At 40.5% G+C, this 21747-nt stretch overlaps 1 protein-coding gene and 1 long non-coding RNA gene across 2 annotated transcripts; both read right to left on the reverse strand.

The window, feature by feature from the left end:
* Positions 1-1465: 1465 nt before the first annotated feature.
* LOC146650018 (uncharacterized) lies at positions 1466-2594 on the reverse strand. Its single transcript, XR_014908205.1, has 2 exons — positions 2063-2594; positions 1466-1691 (listed from the first exon to the last, which is right to left on the reverse strand). It is a non-coding gene; the product is annotated as an uncharacterized LOC146650018 (long non-coding RNA).
* A 1828-nt stretch (positions 2595-4422) lies between these two features.
* Positions 4423-18322, reverse strand: nudt4b (nudix (nucleoside diphosphate linked moiety X)-type motif 4b). Its single transcript, XM_085386568.1, has 5 exons — positions 17836-18322; positions 8978-9088; positions 8082-8126; positions 7838-7925; positions 4423-7081 (listed from the first exon to the last, which is right to left on the reverse strand). The coding sequence occupies exons 1-5, from the start codon at positions 17932-17934 to the stop codon at positions 6861-6863; spliced, it is 564 nt and encodes a 187-aa protein (XP_085242694.1). The 5' UTR covers positions 17935-18322; the 3' UTR covers positions 4423-6860.
* Between the last annotated feature and the right edge of the window lie 3425 nt (positions 18323-21747).

Below are 21747 nucleotides of genomic sequence, written 5' to 3' on the forward strand. Positions count from 1 at the left end.
TTTGCCTTGGCACAAAATTCCTCCTGCTTCTTCCATCAGCAAACACTAGTGGCCCACTTCTACTTTCATCCATGTCAGTGCCATCACACTGCTTTCACCATGTTTGACAGATAAGGTGTTATGCTATACTTTTCTCTTATTCTTTTTTTTCTCCAAGATGGAAAAAATCCTGTCACCATCCACTTTTATTAGCTGAAAGCGCATAATAATCCTAATGAAGGCCATCTTCTCATGCACAGACATCTCTTTGGGTAACTTATTTAAAAAGCTTTAGAACACAAATTCGGTTTTGTACTTTTGTTAAAACTCTTGAATCAAATCAAATCAAATCACTTTTTATTGTCACATCACATGTGCAGGCACACTGGCACAGCACATGCGAGTGAAATTCTTGTGTGCGAGCCCCACAAGCAACAGAGATGTGCAAACACAACAACACAAACGAGCAAATTAATTTTGACGTATTTTTTACTCCTCTGTGATAGTGTAGAGAGTCAAAAAACACAACAAAACTAACTGTTAGTACGGTGGGGACTTTGTCAGCAGATCTGTGTGATCTGCACTGCGCTGTTGGGTTCAAAGGAAACTGCTGATGGATACAAGGAACTGGGTCCAGCAGGTATGCCCTTCCAGACAAAGGAGCCGGCGTTTGATTTTCACAAGTTGTAAATTACGGCTACTAAAAAAACTTTTACAGCCTTGACTTTGATCAGTGAGAGCTCCGTCACAATCATAAAAAGCCTGAGATTTTATTCTGTGTGAGGCTGACTCGATTCTCAGAGACATTAGCCTGTATTCAGCTGTGTTAAACCTTATGGTAAAGCTGCACTCAAGGCTCAGGTACTTTGATAAAATGTGGATTTGCTGTACTCTCCAGACTGAGGGGCTCTGTAATAGTCACTCCATCGTGAAACTTTTGCTAAAGGTAATTTTTCAGCTCCTGTCACTGTGAAAACTGTCCTACTCTAGTATATCAGCTAGCAAACACACATACATACATACATATATAAACACAAACACTATGGCTTAATTTGACAAATAATTCTTACATATAAAAACATTTAAAAAACAGTATATGCTGCAATCAGTTAAATAAATCCTCAACAACTGTTGAAATAAGATTTTTCCTCTTTAATGCACTCTTCTCCAAAGGTCTTTCCTCTCCAATTCTTTAACCCACTTTCACATGAAACATTGCTGTGCATATTAAGATAAACAATAACAAATCTTTAGTTTGCCTTGTTTACAGTAAGACCAATCACAGATCAGCAAAGATCCGAGCATCCAACAGCATCTCAACAAGCGGAGGGAGATGTGACTGGGAGCTGTAGAACATCAGGATTAATGGATTCAAGTTGGGCTCACGTTCAGATTGTGGTCTGACACAGTCGCATGTGTTCAACTTCAAAACGGCGCGAGGTAAAGAATCACCGCCTCATGAGAATCTGAACAATGTAGGGTGCAGTTTGGATTTAGAAAGAGATTTTTCACATTATAAAACAATCATATTCTGAAATAAAACAAAGATTTTAATCAAACAGTGTTTGAGATGTTTTTTTCCACCCTCTCGCTCTACGATATAGACGATTAAAACACTAACATCAAGTTCTTTTACCTCCCATAAGGATACAAACTGTTTTCCTTTAATTTCCTTAATGCAGAGCACAGCCTCAGGACAGACAAAGCAGGGTCTGGCAAAGGAAAGGGGTTTCATAGTTTACTTTAGGGGTTTCCAGCTTGGACCCTTTTGAAAGGGTAACATAGCCACCAGGGTGGGAAAGGAGGAAAAACTCTGTACTTCTATTATTATTATTCATATTAATATTGTTTGTGGTTATTATTATTCAGTAAAACAGTTGATAGTTCACTAATCTACCTGTACATGTCCCTGACATCCTAAAGTTTAAATATTAGATTTGGAAAGTGGGAGGAAGTTATTTTTGCTACCACTCTCATTCACTTCATTCATTAGTACTACTTCATTAGCTTGGCTTACAGTGCACCCGGTTTCTCCCAAATGCGTCAAAGTATGATGCTGATTCGTTTTCAAAATGAACATTACCATTTGACTGAGTCTTTTTAGACTTCCTGGACATTGTGAGCTGAACCTGCCGGTGAACCCGCTGATTCCGGTCCTCATCGGGCTGCGTTGAGGATCGCAGATCGGCCGGCAAAGCCAGGCTGGTGTCATCCAGCACAGAGGAGTCGTGCGCAGGTAACGCCGACTTAAAAAACGGATCGTCCATTGTGAACAACAAATGAGAGCAAAAGAAAAAAAAAACTCGCCAAGAGTCGAGAGGTCAGTTTTTCCTTTTAACCATATAGATAGGGATCCTGGAATAATAGTCGACGCTGCTTTGTTTCTCCCACTTTCCCTCAGCTAGGTACAGCCAGGAGGGCGGGGCTAAAGGCGCACCTGAGGTGTCAGGTGTCACCACGAGGACACGTCAGGTAACAATGTGTGAATGTAGCTGTGTGCTTTAATTATTTACTATTTATTTCCCTGCAGACTTTTTTTTTTTTTTAAAGTTTAACGGCCGTTTTGAAATTGTGAACTAAATTACTCAACACCAATCAACATTTTTAAAGATTCAGCTAACACTACTTGGGAAAACTGATATATTTGTCCAGCAAAAGTTTTGCCTATGTACACCACCATGATGGATTTTAAATCAGTCGATCAAGATGTGATTAAATGACTTTCAGCTTGAACTCAAGAATAAATGTCTGCATTAACTGTGCAGGAAGTGCAGTCATTTTCTTCAGACGTTCGGGAGTAATTCGAGAGACTCAGGTCAAGTGCGTCATATTTGACACCCTTTTGGGTGAGTTTTATATCTCTACATCATCAGTGTGATAAATTGCACTCTAAATTGCAAGGTTCAATAAACACTTGAAATAGCTGAATAAGCTACAAACACTTTTTTTAAACAAAAAATTGGATTTTCTGGCCATTATTTCATGGTTCAGACTTCACAAGGATAATTTTAAATATGGAGCTTTTTTAAATAGTTGGATGAAAATCCTTTGTCATCAATAACTGCCTGAAGTCTAGAATCGATCAGATCAGGTGACCAGGCCATAGAAGAGCATCCTACTTCTTTGCCTTGGCACAAAATTCCTCCTGCTTCTTCCATCAGCAAACACTAGTGGCCCACTTCTACTTTCATCCATGTCAGTGCCATCACACTGCTTTCACCATGTTTGACAGATAAGGTGTTATGCTATACTTTTCTCTTATTCTTTTTTTCTCCAAGATGGAAAAAATCCTGTCACCATCCACTTTTATTAGCTGAAAGCGCATAATAATCCTAATGAAGGCCATCTTCTCATGCACAGACATCTCTTTGGGTAACTTATTTAAAAAGCTTTAGAACACAAATTCGGTTTTGTACTTTTGTTAAAACTCTTGAATTAATTTTGACGTATTTTTTACTCCTCTGTGATAGTGTAGAGAGTCAAAAAACACAACAAAACTGTTAGTATAGTGGGGACTTTGTCAGCAGATCTGTGTGATCTGCACTGCGCTGTTGTGTTCAAAGGAAACTGCTGATGGATACGAGGAACTGGGTCCAGCAGGTATGCCCTTCCAGACAAAGGAGCCGGCGTTTGATTTTCGCAAGTTGTAAATTACGACTACTAAAAAAACTTTTACAGCCTTGACTTTGATCAGTGAGAGCTCCGTCACAATCATAAAAAGCCTGAGATTTTATTCTGTGTGAGGCTGACTCGATTCTCAGAGACATTAGCCTGTATTCAGCTGTGTTAAACCTTATGGTAAAGCTGCACTCAAGGCTCAGGTACTTTGATAAAATGTGGATTTGCTGTACTCTCCAGACTGAGGGGCTCTGTAATAGTCACTCCATCGTGAAACTTTTGCTAAAGGTAATTTTTCAGCTCCTGTCACTGTGAAAACTGTCCTACTCTAGTATATCAGCTAGCAAACACACATACATACATATATAAACACAAACACTATGGCTTAATTTGACAAATAATTCTTACATATAAAAACATTTAAAAAACAGTATATGCTGCAATCAGTTAAATAAATCCTCAACAACTGTTGAAATAAGATTTTTCCTCTTTAATGCACTCTTCTCCAAAGGTCTTTCCTCTCCAATTCTTTAACCCACTTTCACATGAAACATTGCTGTGCATATTAAGATAAACAATAACAAATCTTTAGTTTGCCTTGTTTACAAGTAAGACCAATCACAGATCAGCAAAGATCCGAGCATCCAACAGCATCTCAACAAGCGGAGGGAGATGTGACTGGGAGCTGTAGAACATCAGGATTAATGGATTCAAGTTGGGCTCACGTTCAGATTGTGGTCTGACACAGTCGCATGTGTTCAACTTCAAAACGGCGCGAGGTAAAGAATCACCGCCTCATGAGAATCTGAACAATGTAGGGTGCAGTTTGGATTTAGAAAGAGATTTTTCACATTATAAAACAATCATATTCTGAAATAAAACAAAGATTTTAATCAAACAGTGTTTGAGATGTTTTTTTCCACCCTCTCGCTCTACGATATAGACGATTAAAACACTAACATCAAGTTCTTTTACCTCCCATAAGGATACAAACTGTTTTCCTTTAATTTGGCACATATTTCTGTCCAGACACACATAGAAACAGGCCGAGACTGTACGCGAGCTGAACCGCTGTATTATTTTACGATACTGCAGATAAGGTTTTGTGAAAGAGCAGCATCTACTGGGAAGATAAAGTGAGACGTGGCATGAAATCTGAAGATATGACTGAACTCCTACAAAAGAATGAGAAATGCCTGGATTGTACCACCGTTTTCATTTCCAAATGCATTCATCTGATCTTTGATGTTCGCACCAGCCCTCTGCATGTCCCATACATCTGCATTAAAAAATAATAATAATAAAAATAAATCCTTGTTTACTCTGGGTCAATACTCGTGTGACGTCTGTGTCTGTTAAAAAGGTTTTCATCTTAAAGTTTCAGATTATCATCCATATAATCTCATTCTCTGCTGTCAGTCATTTTAATACAACTATTACATGATGCACCCCCCTCCATCACCTCAACACAAACACCAGCCGACCTTCACATCCTAAACCTGTGGCACGTCACTATGTTGTGATACAAATACCCTGTAGTGTGCGTACTCAGTGGGGGGGGTCAGGGAGAGTTCCTACAGGTCTTTTTCTGCCATTTGTACATTGTTAAAAAAAATATATAAAACATTAAAGAGAGAAATTACAGCTTCATTTCGGTTAAAAACACATTGTCAGCGGTTCTCCTCAAAGCTATTTACAAATCGGCGTGTGGTAACTAGTCGTCATTCAGCCGTCAAAGCAGGAGAGAGTGGGAGTCTGTTTTCAGGGAGGAAACGTGACATTTAAAAGCTGGGGTGAGCCACTTTTCTTTGGCTTTTGAAAAGGAAGATGGATTTCTTTTTGTGTGTGTGTGTGTGTGTGTGTGTGTGTGTGTGTGTGTGTGTGTATAAATAATTTTTTTAGGCCAAAGGTTGTGTTGGAAATGGTAAAAATTATCAAAGATTAAAAATGCACTGTTTCTTTCTTTGAATCAAACTGTCACTGGATCATTTTACCTTTGCTTTGCATCGCTTAACTCACTGATCCAGTAGATATTCCCCCCTCCCCCGGCAGCATTGAATAAACCAAGACATTAACAGATCAACAGGGGAAAAAAAACAGAAAAAAAAAAAAGTCATTGTCAAGTCATTTGATGCATTAATTGCAGCCCTATGCAAACACAGGACAAAGCAATCATAGTTTATGTGGAAATGTAATTAGTGGACAGATTCTTCAAACAGCACCACGAGACAAGAGAGAGAAAACTGCTGCTGGTTAAAGGAAAAGCAGACAATCATTCAATTGTTTTCATTCAGCATAAATCACAGCAATGCACTTCCCTCCCTCCAAGCATCTCAAGTTGAGCCCGGCCACACGACCCCAGCAAGGTCGTAATTTGCACTTCTGAATACTTTTCAGTGGGGAAACACTGAGCACTGATAAAAGGGTATGTGGTCATAAACTGACATCAGAGCAGTGTTTGATCAGTCAAGGTTGGCTGACACTCAACTTCGCAGACACTGGCTCATGTTTAACTATAAACACAGCAGTGCTATCATTCTGTGACATGACCATGGCGATCATCATATCCAGTTTAGGCTCACTGAGGTAGAAACTTTTTTTGTTTTGTTTTGTTTTGTTTTACAGGTTAATGGTTAACTGAAATACTCCAGTACCTTCACTCCAGCTGCATTTGTTAACACCAACATCCAAGTTTAAGTGAAAATACTAATTTAGATCAATTAACTGTATTTTGTCATTAGTTAATGGTTAACATGGTGGAAAGGAAATCACGCTTTTACATTAAAATGCAACGTGTCCGTCTCTTACCAATTAACACTGTCGACTACGCTTTATTAGAATTCACGCAGCATATTCGTTCAAATAAAACGACATAAAAAGGACCATCAGTGAAACAAAACAACCCCAATACCACATTCATACAAAGTTTCTGTAAGGCATTCCTTCACGAGGTCACTCGTACCAGCAGAGTCTGCAGCTTCTTCGTCCCAAACTTCAGCTCCTCATTCTGACGTTTGCCAGCAAAAGAAAAGTGTTCGATTTAGCCACAATCACAGTTTCTCTGCCAGAGTGTTCCCAGCTTCTCCTGCTCAGTCTTTAACACGGCTCTGGCAATGGCTTTGGTCTGTCCTGCAGCTAAGATTAGAAACTATACATACAAGAAGAGCCACAACTCTGAAAAAGTCTTTAGATTCATGCACGAGACTGTACAGACTTTAGGTGAACTGTCTCAGCTAGACAGGACAGGAGGTTGAGTTGCAGTCCTATCTGCAGGAGGAGCCCAGCACGCTGCCCGTCGAGGGTGTGGTGGGTGTAGCGCTGTAATGGGGGTAGTTGTCGTTTGATGAGGGGCTCGGGAGGATGGAGTTTCCATTGGTGGGAGAGCAGCTGAGCTGGAGCCTCCGCAGGTACTCGGCGTGAACGGGTTTGTGGCTCTGCAGCACTTTGATGGCTTCTTCCACGGTGAACCACTCCCGCTTACGACCTGCAGAGGGAGACAGAGAACTGAAGATCAGGTTTTCTTAATCACCAGCAAAGTGCACTGTCACACAAACTGTAACTTTTGTGCAGAACAAGCCACGTAACCCCTTCTTTCCCTTTTCCACAAGCTGATTTGACTTCATATCAAAAGACAAAGTGGACTGTGAGCTTTAATAGCTTCTGCAGGTTACCCCATTTTCACTTGTTAGAAGAAAAAAAAACAAAAAAAAAAAAAAACAGTGACACTGGATTGAAACATTTCACAGAATGTCACAATGAGGCAAACAACTTGCATTCTTAATAAGATGCATTAAAGTAGGGTGAAGATACAGTATCCATCTATAGTATCTTGAAACTCAAATATAAATATATATATATATATATATATATATATATATATATATATATATATATATATATATATGAAAACCTTCAAATATGCATGTACAGACCAAACTGACATATGCTATAAAGGTTTTCAGAGTTCAAAGCAAGAACAGAGGGGATACATTAGGCTTTGGATTACACAGACTGGATACTGACGTCCGCCGCACTGACAGCTGTAATATACTGCAGCTAAGTACCACTGCAGTAATGATCAGTGGCCTAGATTTATAGGCACCTGTTGTAACTGCCAGTGTGGTTTCTGTGCAGTACTCTAGTCTTCACATAAATAAAAAATACAGAGTATGGTGTAAGCAGCAGCACTCAAAACCGCAAGTATTGATGCTTAAGGGGAGGACATGAAGCAAAACTTTACCTATGTTGACAGAGTCTTCCCAGTCCTCGAGGGTTTCCGTCACAGTCAACACGTACACGTACGTTCGGTGCTTACGATCTTGGTTTTGCTTTAAGGATCAGAGACAGATGTATATTTAATTACAATGCAGCGATGCAATAAATCATGCAATTCACACCTACATTTATTTGCCAATTTTAAAGTAAAAAAAAATTGCAGATTTTATACAATTTGCACATTTTGTCCTGTCCTGTGAAAAGCTTACCTCAAATACACCAAGCAAGCGTCCTAGTTTGCCCTTCACACCGGCCTGAGGAAAAGATAAAGGAGAAAAGAAAATCATTCATTTCTACTGGCTGTAGTGTTTGGGAAGCACAGAGTATACTTCTTTGTTGGAAGGCTCAAGTAGCTATGGCCTCTGTAGAAGATCAGTCACAGAGATGAATAGAAAGTGAAAACAACAGAAAAGCAGCGTTCTGCATCAACACAGTGGGAACTGTGTCGCGTTTCAACATTCAGGACAGTCCAACAGATAACTGCCCACAAATAAAGAATACATATATCAGGACTGAACAAATTAAACCCCTATGACAGTTTTTGCAGAAACTAGTAGCAAAGCTACGAGCTACAGAGTTAAAGGTCGACATATAACATCAATATAAAAGATTTTACTGTCATTTATACTGTACTGGGTCATCACCTGGGTAAGAATACAATAATAGAAAGAAACTTGCTTGAATTCTGCAGATTGTTATTACAGTAATATGAGAGAGTCCCTTTCATAACAGTCATTTTATTAATTCAGATGTACTGTGTTCTGTTCACAGGCCTCAAATTACTGTTAAGACATATGTCATCTGCTCAAGTGTCAGTCTGCCCCACTGATGTGTCCTGAGGGAAAGGCTACAGGGTTTGTGAATGCACAGGAATCTAGTGAAGGGCCAAGTTTAGACCACTGACATTGCTGAGAACACAAGGTTCTCAACCAGGGGGAACTCTGAAATACCATCAGGCTCCTCATTCACCCAGCTGCCGACACCGTACCCCTTCAAAAACCTCTCACCCTTACCTATAGACTTCAAACCTATTTCACTTTATAGACTTCAAACTTGACTTATATACAGTAACATTAAAACAAAGTCAGGGCACAGATTTATTTACCTCCTCAAACACTTCTCGCACTGCTGCGCCACATGGCTCCTCCTCTGGCTCCATCCCTCCTCCGGGGACGATCCACTGGTCTGGATGCCGACTGCTGCTGACCAGCAGAACCTGTCAAAGAAAAAGAAAAACTTTAGGAAATGCAGACCGAGTTATTATTTTTACTTTAAACCCCAATAAACCAAAGGAGTTAAAGCACGCAGGAGCATACAGAGTTTCAGTGGCCTATATTGCAACTTGAGGACATGAACCATGACCCTTGGGACTCAAAACATAAAAAAAAAAAAAAAAGACTGATGGTTGGAGTTGGCTTAGCGTCGCTCACAAGATGCCAAAGACAGGATTACACTCACTCGCAGAACTGAACGCAGACAGCTGTGGACTGTAGAGAGACACAGGTGGTCTTATTTCACTACTTTCTGATCTCTTTAAGAGGATCCATGCACATTTAATGCTCTTAGTGGAGTGACTCCATGCTCCATGGTGCATGCTTTTTTCTTACGAATGCGAAACACCAGATTTAAGACCACGAGACAACACAAACCAAGGCTCGGGAGCTACAAGCTAGTTCATAGATGGGATGATTGCTTTGTACCAAATTAATCAATCCAGTGTGGACTGATCCATTGTGGCCGCCATTTAAATAAGGGACCAGGTGAAAGTACTTTCAGTGTAGTCCATATCCCCTTGACTTTATACAAAAGGGGGTTTTTTTTGTCACACAGACAAATTGAGTTGCATAAAGATGCTACACACATTTAGATAAATATATATTTCTTTGAGCAAATAATCCAGTTTTTACTCCTTTATTTACTCTTTTTTTTTTTTTCCCCCCCACCACTTCATGTGGATGCCCATTCTTGAAAATACTCAACCCTAATTAATACCAGTGTCCATGTGGTCCCGACACAACATGAACTCAGCGGACAATGCTTGTAAACTCAGCTGGGGGCCCCTAAAATTCTGCCAGTGCTCCCGAGCGCCCCGCTGGGGTTTGAATTACACGACAGTTGCAGTGTCCACTGATACGTACAGATCAGATGTGCCTGTGTGTGCGGTTTGCGGCAGTATCCACATAGCAATCGAAAGAAACACGAAAACAGCTGCTATGAGCATTATCGCATTTAGCATGAAGCTGTGTCATCATCATTAACACATACAGCCAACAAGTGTGTTTAAAAAAAATAAACAAAGCAGGATTCTGTCACAGTCTGATGGTTCATTTAAGCGTGATTCTAGCACATTTTAGCATTTTTCCTTTTTCTGTCATAATCCAGCATCGACAAACAAGCGGGGGCGCCGGTCAGGGCAAAGGGGCCACACAGTGAACGTCCATGAATTAGTGTGAGAAATCTGTGAGCATGTGCATGTGCAACAGATGGTGAACAACGCAACCTAACTGACTTCATATGCAGTAATCTGTGAGAGAAGTCAGCCTGTCGCTTAATCCCACCTCAGCTTTCGTATGGCTTCCCTTACGTTCTCTAATGGGATTGTGGCCGCGGCTACACGAGGCTTTCTGAGGCTCTTCTAAATTGCCTGGGCTGAAGACCAGACTGTCTGACTGATACGGCACATGACTGGAGCCCTATATATCAGTTGCCGGCTGGTGTCTTGCTCACATGCCTGACTCAACCACCTGCTTATTCCCGGATTGCAGGTTAGGGTGGGGGTGATGGGGAACCGATGTTAAGTGCATGCGTGCAAAGATTTCCCTAGTGATGATGTTAAGAAGAAGCATCACACAACAGATGTTTATGTTATGTGACAGGTGTACAGCTTACATAATGGACTGTAAATGACGCGTTAAAAGAAGAGGCATTTACACAAATAGTACAAGCAGCACTGGTGCAGGGCATGCCGTTCTCTCAGGAGGGTGCAAACTATAAGAAATGTGCAAAGCTGAACCTGGTAACCTGCCTCGGTAAGCTCCCTCAACAACAGGAGGGCTTTTGCCAGTGAGATCTTTTATTTTGTTTGTCAGTGTGCAGCAGTGATTTTATTTTTCCTCCTTTACAAATGTGAATGTCACCTGCCAGAAGTCATTACTGTGCCATGAGGTTCCACGCAGGCTCACCGACTTGGCGACTTCACGGGTGTGCCAAATGGTCCTCACGTCTTAACAGTGCGTGTGTGCTGAACTGCAGCCGGCGAGGATTAAGGGGAGATCGCTAAGCAGTGAGTGCGCGATGTATACAAAACACGGTGTTTCCGGGGCAGCAACAACGAAGCTCATTTTAGCGTTTAGTTGTAGTTGTTGAAGAGGAAATATTATTCATCCACCCTAAGAAAAGAGGGGTTGGGTCAATTTTGGAATGTAGAGACTGGAATCTACATTTTACAAACCATCTTTAATTAAAGAGGTTTGCTTCTTCACACTGCTCCATATTTCATACAGAAGTGCAGCAGTAGGGCACAATTTCACCTGTCCAATGCCAAATATGGACCTGCAACCTCTTTAGGCCATTCACCTACATTCAAGAATTTAGAGAATTTCCCAAACACAAGTCCTTTTGATCACAATAAAAAGAAACCATGTTACATGTTGTAAAAGAACTGCCAAAATATGTCCATTTCCTTTATATAATTATCATTATTACACTTTTATTTGAACCGTTTGTTCATTTATTTTCAGTAACTTGAACAGTCACGTGAACTGGTATTCCCGTTATCAACTAAAAAAAAAATAATAACTAAGCTCCGCCTTCTGAGCTGTATAGCAACCCACCGAACAAAAAGACCAGTTAGTACAAAAACAGCACACAAGCTACAATTTAAAGAGGCCAAAAAAACCCAAAAACAAAATAACTCACACCTGGATGGCAGGTCAACAGTCAGCTGATGGTGAACTCTGAGCACTGAAAACCCACTTATGTTCAGAAAGAAGGTCGGGCTAGAGGAGAGGCCTCTGGGCAGAGTTATTACAGTTCCTCCAATTTGATTTTTTTGTAATTATAAAAAATAACAAGCAAAACTAGACCGATTTTTCCAGGGTTAAGAAGTCAAAAACAGGCAGGGTATTTTAAGCCATCAAATGACTATATAAATAAACTTTACTTACTTAAAATGGGTCTTTAGGGGCAGAATAAGCACGTAACCAAGATTGGTCAACATACAGTTCAAGCAGGGAGTCTTTCTTACCTTAGTTAACAGAAGCTGTTATTTTGCATAACATAAAAAACTGGAAGACTAAGACTGAAAACATTTCCTTCATGTTTGTATTTTATTATAGTTTTTTCCACCAATATGTATTTTTACTAACCTTTCCTTACACTGTTTACATTATTTGGTTTACATATATGTTTACTCTCTAGCCATAAAAAAAGAAGAGAAAAATTGCCTTGGGGGAGGGACTGTTTACTGCTTTTTTTCCTCCTTTGACAACGTAAGAAATCATAAAAGCATATTCCAAGTTTTAATTCTTTTATAGGAGAAGGAAGATTGACAAACCTCCCTAAAGGTGGCAGGGCAACATTATTGATAATTGATGTACCACATGCATGTTAGTATCAAAAAGAAAGTATTGTTTGGTAAATATATGCCAATGGTGACACTACAAACAACAACTACAAAACCCTTGTGAAACCTTACAGTGTAATCTGGCGTGCATCTACCTGGAAATGTAAATAAATGAAAATGGAACAAATGGAACTATTGTGACTGGCCTGTTCAAGCCTATACATTTCCATTTGCTTTTTCGCCACAGTCTTTGATCAATGAGATACGATTTTCCGCCCTAGCATGAGGAATAATAATCAAGCTTCGATATAAGGACTCACATATGAGGGACATCGCCAAACCAAAATCACTGAAATGGATGTGAGAGAATTTACAAAGAGGCAAAACATGAGGGACAAATACGTTAGGGAAGGGGAAAAAAAAAAAAAAAAAAAAAAAGAGAGAGAGAAAGAAACAGAAAAGTCCTAGGATTTTATTTGTTTCTATCGTGGCTGGCATCACATATAAAACAGTGGGATATGACCACAAGGTAATTAACGCCATGCACAAGCATGAATGGTTATATAGCTTACGACATAACCCCTACAAAGATTCACCACAGAAATCCAAATCAGCCATAAGACATGAACTGTTTGGGCACTTTGTAACTTTTTGCATGGTGGATGCAAATTTAGCAGCAACTTGCTCAGAGGTTTTACCATGTACATATAACACTGCATGTTTACCAGTGGCATACCACTTAGACAGGGTGTGTGTCTATAAGCCTCCTCTGGATAGCGAAATACACAATGAAATACACATGAGTCATCTTTAAAGACTTCAATGTAAAGACGTGTATGCTGTAGAGCCCAGAAGTCACTGATTACACAACCTCTCTGAACACTAGTTAACTTCATGAATAGGCAAAAGATTTTCAGAACCACTATTAGTTAAAAACAGAGTCGGTCTTCTGGCATGGCCTCAAAACGGAGACAGCAGGGAGGAATATTCTGGAGGACATAAACACCTCCTCCCCATGGGGAACTGCCTGTAGCTGTCAAATAAAGAAGGCTCAACATGCCAGGCAGGCAACCGGAGGACAGAATGATGTAAAGTCACAGACACCAAAGAAGAGGAGCGCAGGAGACATGATTGATGGTGCTGAGAAATTAATATAGTGGCTGCATTATACGACAACTAATTAGAGTCATAAACAAGCAACTTCGGAGGAAAACAGCACAAAATGCAAATGCAGAGAACACATGCGACTTCATTCTTGATGTTAAGATGTAGCGTCTTCTCAAACTGGTAACCGGCCACCACCATTTCCATGATGACAGCATTTGTTACTTGCTGGGATACTTTCAATATCAAACCATGGGGTAAAATCTGAGAAACACAGAGGTTACTGCTAAAACTGTTATCCTGATAACACTTATGGCATTAAAATTCACTGTGTTAAAAGCCTCTGACGGCAACTGCTAGATTTGACATGGGGGTGGTGGCTTTCAAGCAAGAATACCATGTGACATCATCACCTTATAAAACTGCTTTGCATTTATATGGAATCATAGTTTGTGACACTCAGGTGAATGCAAGAATATATTCTTCAGTCTAAAGCGTTGATACTACTCCATTGCGCACACCTTTGAGTAGCTGTAGCTCAGGGCCAAACAGCCAAGTAGTTATTCCTGTTATATTTCTGAGATGTTAGCTTAAACTTCACCACCTGGGACGCACTGTAATGTAAATTATCTGCAAACAAGTCAGCGCGGTCATGGAGAACCCCCAAAACTGACCGAAGAGACCCTGGTGCTAACCATGAGATAATGGTAGGTCACTGGAACCCAAGAACTGAATTCTGGCTTAGACAAAAGGGTTGACAGAGCAGGTAGCTCCCCTTGTTTGATTCGCCACCAGTTTTACTTCCCGACACAACCCCTGAAGAGATTTTTGTCTGTGTCTGGAAACAAACAAGTGACCCTTCGCTCACCGAGTGAATGTGTTAAACACTAAACCACTGGAAGCACATTAAGAAGGTAGACAACTAAATTAGCAAATCTGAGCAACTGTAGCTCTAGTAGTTGAAGATTTTATGGCCCAGCTAGAAAGTATTGTACAGGCCTTTCTGTTAGACCAACAGCGGCAGACAAAAGGCTGAAGAAGGAGGGAGGACCAAAGCAAAACAATGAAAATTTCAGGCTGGAAAGCCAAAATGAACTGAAGGTGACTGTAAAATAGCCATATTGCAGCTTTGAGGCAGCACGGACATTACATAATTCAGTGAGCACACAATTTGATTGAATTATACCAAGCGACGACCACTGGGGAAAATAGTGCTGAAATTCTTTTACTATGATGCATCACATTAACCACATATGTTAGCACACTAACATATGTGGCTTTCCTATTACTGACATGTTTAGACTTAAAGTAGACACACATAAAAACACTGGCTCTTTTTGCTTGATTATTCGTTGTGACAACTTAGCACTGTGGTGATGAAATGTAATTCCACCAGCTCAACCAACTTGTCTGTCTCTTTGAATTGTCAGCTTCCCATTTTTCACTGTTCGAAGTTAAACTATTGCTATCACAGAGTCTCTGGCCTTATGGGCCCTGCTTTCTCCTTTCCCTTCCAAAACAAAAACAGCTGAGCAGATCTAGAGCTCCTGTTCCACCAGAGTTAGGTATCCAATGTGTACATGTCTATATGTAGTAGGGCTGGGCGATATGACCCAAAATTCATATCTCGATATTTTTTAGCTGGATGGCGATATAAGATATATCTCGATATATTTTTTTAAAGCCATAAAGTAAGAACAAGAAGAGAGTTCTTAGTCAAAGCTGTGTCCCAGATGTCACACAGGCACTTTTATTAACATAGAGCAGATGTACATAAAATTTACTCAAAAATAAATTATGAGCATTTATTAAATAATAATGCTCCATAAATAAAAGAAAACAATGTTGTTTTTGTGCATAACAAAAAGCTCACAATTGTGCAGTCAAAATGTAAACTAAAAGACGCTGAGCATAGTAACAAAGACAGATTTCACAGCTGCTCTGTTCCCAACTTGTACTGCGTGACTGACAGCCTGGAGTTTGAAATCCGCTTCGCAACCACGTCTCTTAACAGGTGCCATTTATGGTCCTTATACACAGTAGGGTAATATTACGTTGAAGCACAGTACGTATCACTCCGCGAGGCTCAGCCGTAATGCTCCGACAATCCATCAAGCGGTGCAGCTCCGTAGCTTACTAAAGTCGTACTAAAACATTTTTTGACAGATTGCTGAGCGCCGTGTTCCACATAAAATCGGTTCGCGGCCATCAAGCACAACCAGAATTCATACATAAGGCGCGCTGTCAACTTTTGAGAAAATGAAAGGATTTTAGTCCGTGCAGCACCTCTGGGCTGCATGGCGTTAGCGTGGTTAGCTCGTTAGCGTGGTTAGCTAGCTAACACATTGACGCCGTCCAGCCCCACGCACGGGGCGATGCGCAGTAACTCGTTAACGGAGATTTGCCGTGTCCATCTTGTCGCTTCCTGCAGGTGAAGCGATGGGGGAGGAGGGGGAGTTGTGTTCAGTGAAAGAGAGGCGAGGCCGAGTAACGTTGCGTAGAGACGGAAGTGGACGAAAGAGAGGCAAACTTGCGGCTCCACAAGTATAATTATAACGTAACATAGACTATATCGATATAAAGGATATTGTCAGATCTTATATCTCGTATAAAAATATATCGATATTTTTTAAAAACTCGATATATCGCCCAGCTCTAATATGTAGTGTATATGTGTTACTACAAAGCTTACACTTCATGTGAATCGTCTTCAAAAATCACCATTAGTGCCAACCCAGTTACAGTAAGAGCATCACATCAGTTCTCTTACTTAAAGCTGAGTCATGTTTGTGGTTGCAAACCCAGACATGCTTGTTAAAGTCCTGAGGGTAGTAGTCACCTACATCCTTCTGTTGTCACAATATTACAGTACACTAATGCAAGTAAAAATGGCCAAACCAAAACAATTCTAAAGAAAGCAAAACTGCATCTCTGCACAGTATCTCTATTTCTTTTATGGCTACGCATTTAAAAACAAAAAAAATCTTACATAACAACAGCATACCACGTCCACATGTGCAAACAAGCAGATATACTGTTTGCATGCTTGTAAAATTCCTGATATGGTGTGTTTAACAGCCAAACACTGGAGAGCCTAGGCAGAGCTCTTAGTGGCTGTCTAGTGACAGCAGACAGTGATGTCTTTACTGCACATTGTGTAACACTTTGTTTATGCCAGGCCAAAAAACGGCTAAATATAGTCAAGCCAGAATATGCAGGGGACAGCCTTGACTTTTGTCACTTACTGGTGAAACATTCATGCACGTAAACCAGTTAACCAGACCAGTTAGCAGACAGAGACATTATATAAGGTCCATTTTTACAGCTTTTGATAATTAGGGGGGGGTTGAAGTTACAAAAAAATATTGCAAAAAAGGGGGAGGAAACAGTCACCCCACAAAATAAAAAAATAAAATAGAAAACTATGGTAGTTTAAAATCTGGCGGACGTCTCACTAAAGCCCTGCCTTAGGTTACCTTAAATCTCCTTTGAGGTGGGTCTAAAGCACTGCCCATCAGAGCCTGTCACATCCATTCATTATTTACATGTGATGGTCCCTTTAAATCCTAATCAACAGTATTGCTACGCAGCAGCCCGCCCAAGGCCGGCGGGATGCAGCATAACCGTGAATGAAGCTGCTCGGTCATGGACGTTTACATTATTGTCATATTAAAATGACCTTACATCTGATAAATATATTTAGCAGTATACCTGTGGCATATATTGTTACCCCCCCCGCTCAGCCCACGCCACTGTTAAACCCTCTACTAAAGGAAACGTACAAGTGAGCGCCTCGCCCCCCTTCTGCTCGTTGCTTCAAGCTAGCGAAAAGCTAACGGGAAGTTACTTTCAAAATAAGAGCCCCGCCTTACTTGAGAGGGCAGTTTCACATTGCGCTGCTGCCCGTGTGTTTTATTTTGAAACAAACGTACTATTAGTCTTATGGTGCTAGGTGAAGGTGGCTCGACAGCACCGCTTTTCCCCCCTTTTCTCTACGTGCTCCTCAAACTAGCCTAAACTGGATGGCCCAAGGCACATCAGCAGCACGCAAACACAAACCAAAAAGACAGTGGCTTTGCCAGCAAACAAGTAACTACACCTAGTAGGCAACACCATAAATCAAAGCCCGTGTGTCTTATTACGGATCGTTGTGCGTTTTGAAAAAGAGCATCCCTGTGCACTTTGAATGGCTGCTAGATGCAGATTGATTAGGCCACAAAGTCACAGCACACAAACGCTGCATATTGTTGATAAGATGCAGGAAAACAGCGTCACACTGGGATAACCTTTCTTACCTCTTCTTCGCGTTCATTCTTGAAACACAGACAAGCCGCTCTCTTCTTGAAACCGTCGCCATCGTATGTCCTGGTCTGGTTTGGTTTGAGCTTCATCATTGATTTGGAAATGTGCCTCCTTGAGTAAGAACCGGCAAAAAAAAAAGCAAAATAAAAGAAGAAAAAAAGGTGGAGGGGGTGTCCAATTAGTCAACAGCACAGCCGCCGCATTGTACTGCTCTATGCACCCGATGGGCAGATCAGGAACGGAGGATGTATGAAAGATCTCGTCAGACAATCCTGGATTTAAGCTTGTCCTTGTGAAAATAAGCACAAATCAGAGCCTCTGATGTGTAAGTCAAGCCCCCAGATGCTACCTGCGATCTCCAGTCGGCAGTATGTGCGCGCAGTCCCGCAGGTTGAGAGCTTATGTAGAGTGCAGCCTACACAGCACAGCCCTCCTCTGGATCCATTTGCGTATGGCCGCTGACTCAGTACAATGAACAAGCAGCCCGGAGTTTCGGAAATACAGATCACTCCTCTGAGGAGGGGATGAGCTAATTGGATGGGTTTGTGTAAAGTGGGCGGGGCTAGGCGTCTACTAAAACATAGATTGATACGTAAGTTTATTATTTTGTTTCCAGTAGTACAAGAGGGAGCTTTTTATCAAACATCCAGTGTGTGGTTCCTGATAAGAATTTTAGCAGGTCCTGGGGATCATTTTGTTGCAGTGAAAAAGAAAAAAATCATGCTGATTAGGACTGCCCCATATCCTAATCCAACAAAAACAAATCTTGACCAGGCACAGGTATATCTACATATTTTCTGGCACCTTCCACAGACGTTTCGTTTTTTTCTTTCTTAAAGCCCAACACAGACACAAATGCAGATGACATGACCTCAGTGTCCGCAGTAGCTACAGCCTTGATGTTGGTGTGGCGGAACTTCAAAAGGAACGGGGGGGAGAGAGACAAATCTGTCAGAAGACAAGATAACAATATTTATGCTCTGGTGGCAGTTTTACAGTCCATCGCAGACATAAGGTAAACAGTATTATATACTCAGACTCGTGTGCGAATGAGAACCGAGGAGGAAGTAAAACTACTGTTTAAAATCTAACTGAATTAATGGATGACTTGTCCTTGACAGAATCTAATTCTAATAAAGTGAAATGACATTTTTGATCTTTTGAAGTATGATATTTTGATAGAGGACATTACTGATTTCTGGCCTTTACATTTTCCTGGTATTGTTCACTGACTCGCTGATTTCTGATCTGGGATATAAAAGACAGACTGAAAGTTTAAAAGACCATCTTTTAAGGAAACACTCAAATTGTGAAATCCCAGTTTTAAATCCCCCAGATATGTGCTAATCATATTAGTACCAGACCCACCAGACCTGGAGCTCTCCTTGAATTATCATGGCTCGGCTGAGCAATACCACCTCTCAGATCCCACAAAGAGAATGGATTTACAAAGCATTTTCCATGATATAGTCAGCTGTGTCAGTTTTATTGAATTGGATTTTATGGGTTTTCTTTTACAGGTTCCACCTTTTGTACATCCACATGTAAGAAGTAGACATTCTGTCTACTTCTATGTGCCTTACACAGTCTTCTTGCTGTAGTAAGTTGTTTTTCTAGTTCAAATGAACCAGCTGCTTAAAAACCTCTTAGATTTCTGCTTTTTGACAAAAGTGTGCACACGATCACGTACAACACATTCTGTCCAGTGTTGGGAAATCACTGAGATACTCCCTGCTTTCACTGACTTTATGTCATTACAGAGGTCATATTCTGAGTGTGTTATTCCCACTCAGCAGGAAAACAAACATGTAGGTATCAGAAGTATTTTTCTGAGTTACTTCTGAAAACTAGAATTAGGCATCTTGATGTTGCAACTGTTTTTTTGTCAGAGGTTGTGACAACAAACTCCTGACCTGTTCTTCCTGGGAAGACTATCAAATAGCAGTTGCTCTCGTGTACCTGTGGGAAGTGCTAAGTTATCAGCTAAGTAAATGTAGTCATTGTTTAAATGATGTCTTTTAAACTCACTCCAGATAATCAAATTGCAGTCTAATGGTGACAGAGTAGAGCACGTGTGCTGATGGCACACATTAACTGAGTGGGAGCCTGGCCTCGGTTTACCTTTGACCTGCAGGCCAGCATGCTGTACGCCTGCAAATAACAACATCAAAAGCAAAGTCAGCTCCGGAAGATAAAAATCCATAAATTAATGAAATTGATCAAAGGGGAACCGGCACTGTGATATCCGACTTGTTTGTGAAGATTTGTGGAGATAGTCAAGTGAATCTTTATTCTGTCTTTAAAGTTTCAGGAGATAAATGCTGGCAAAATGAAATTGTGTATCATAGATCCCTTTGACTCTCAGTTTTCTGGCAGTTAGGCCTTTGTGTAGTCATTAGGTCAAATACTTTGGCATTAAAGGAAATGCTACTTTAGCTTTCACGTGGCTTGCCATTCAAGATTTCCTTCACTCCTGTACTTTCCCTCAAGATGTAACTTATGGATGCAATGCCAAAACATTGGCCTCATACATTCTTGTATCCCTCAGGTTGCACTTTGAGAAGCATTTTATTTGTTAGAAACAGTTGGAGAAGGCTTAAGTTCTGCATCCACTAAGATTGCAAACAGGCTAAATACTACTTCTGATGAACACTTTTATATTTAGCTTTTTAGGTTTGTCCATGGACGTCCTGATGTAGAATGATGTAGTAGAACGTGAGGCAGAGCTCTGAGATATCAGACCTCCAGACTGGATTCAGGAGACATACACTCTCTCTACTTCTGCACTCACATATTTTCACTTCCCATGTGTTTATAAACTACTACTGCATCACATTAAGATGTACCTCCTCTCTCTTATAATGTGTGTCAGAGGGTTCTTCCTGTTAAAAGTGAGTTCTTTCTTCTCACTATTGTCCAGCGCTCTCCTCATAGGGGACGGTGCGATTTTTGGGGTTTTCTCTCAAATATGGTATGGCCTTAACCTTACAATATACAATCCCAATTTTTTTTAAAGTTAAAATGCTATATGAAAGTGTCAATAAAATCTCTTAAACTCATATTCTATTCACAACAAAAGATAACAAATCTTTACACTGAGAAAATGTAATGTAATGCTCAACTTTCCTGGCAGGCAGGTTAGTTCAGCACACAGACTCTTCTACTAAGCAATGCTGTTGAAATACAGGGATAGACACAGTGTGCTGTTTAATATTGTCTTTCTGAAATATACAAGGTCTTCCCTCAACAAGATGTCGCTGGAAGGGAATATATGTTGCTCTAATACTTGCGCACACCTTTCAGCATTGATGGTGCCTTTCCAGATGTGTAAGCTGCATCCTCCATAGACAATAATGCACCCCCTTTTCATTGGAGATGAAGGTCTTTGAATTGAATGCTTAAAACGAGCCAAATGGTCCTCTGGAGGATGTGGCATCCATGTTTTCCAAATAATGTCCAATTTCAAATTATCTGACCACAGAACAATTTTCCTCTTTAACTCAGTCGATTCTAAACTAGCTTTGGCCCACAGAAGTTTCTGAATCATGCTCACATGTGGCTTCTTCTTTGCATGACGGAGTTCCAATCTGCACATGTGGATGGCACGGCATTGTATTATGTACTTTAGATAATGAGATATTCAAAGTCGTTACAATTTTGTTCACAGTCTTCAGTGACCTTTGTCAAGAATCTCCGCCTCTCTAAGATGCTCTTTTTTGATACCCAGTCATGTTTCTGAGCTGTTTCAAATTAACCTAATTAGCTGCAAAATGTTCCTTCAGCTGTTTTGTTTTAGTACCACTTGCTTTTATAGCCTTTTGTTGCCCCAGCTTAACTTTCTTGAAACATGTTGCTGCCATCAAATTCAAAATGAGCTAATATTTTTCATGACATAGTCAAATGTT

This window comes from Rhamphochromis longiceps, linkage group LG17, assembly GCF_057381845.1.
Source record: "Rhamphochromis longiceps isolate RC_006_pf linkage group LG17, R_longiceps_female_GT1.1, whole genome shotgun sequence".
Classification (NCBI taxonomy): Eukaryota; Metazoa; Chordata; class Actinopteri; order Cichliformes; family Cichlidae; genus Rhamphochromis; species Rhamphochromis longiceps.

Coding starts and splice junctions, on each gene's coding strand:
- nudt4b (XM_085386568.1), bottom strand. CDS start 17,934: ATGATGAAGCTCAAACCAAACCAGACCAGGACATACGATGGCGACGGT. Junction 9,089..17,835: donor AGAATGAACGCGAAGAAGAG/GTAAGAAAGGTT, acceptor TTTCTTTGACAG/GTTCTGCTGGTCAGCAGCAG. Junction 8,127..8,977: donor TGCGAGAAGTGTTTGAGGAG/GTAAATAAATCT, acceptor TCTTTTCCTCAG/GCCGGTGTGAAGGGCAAACT.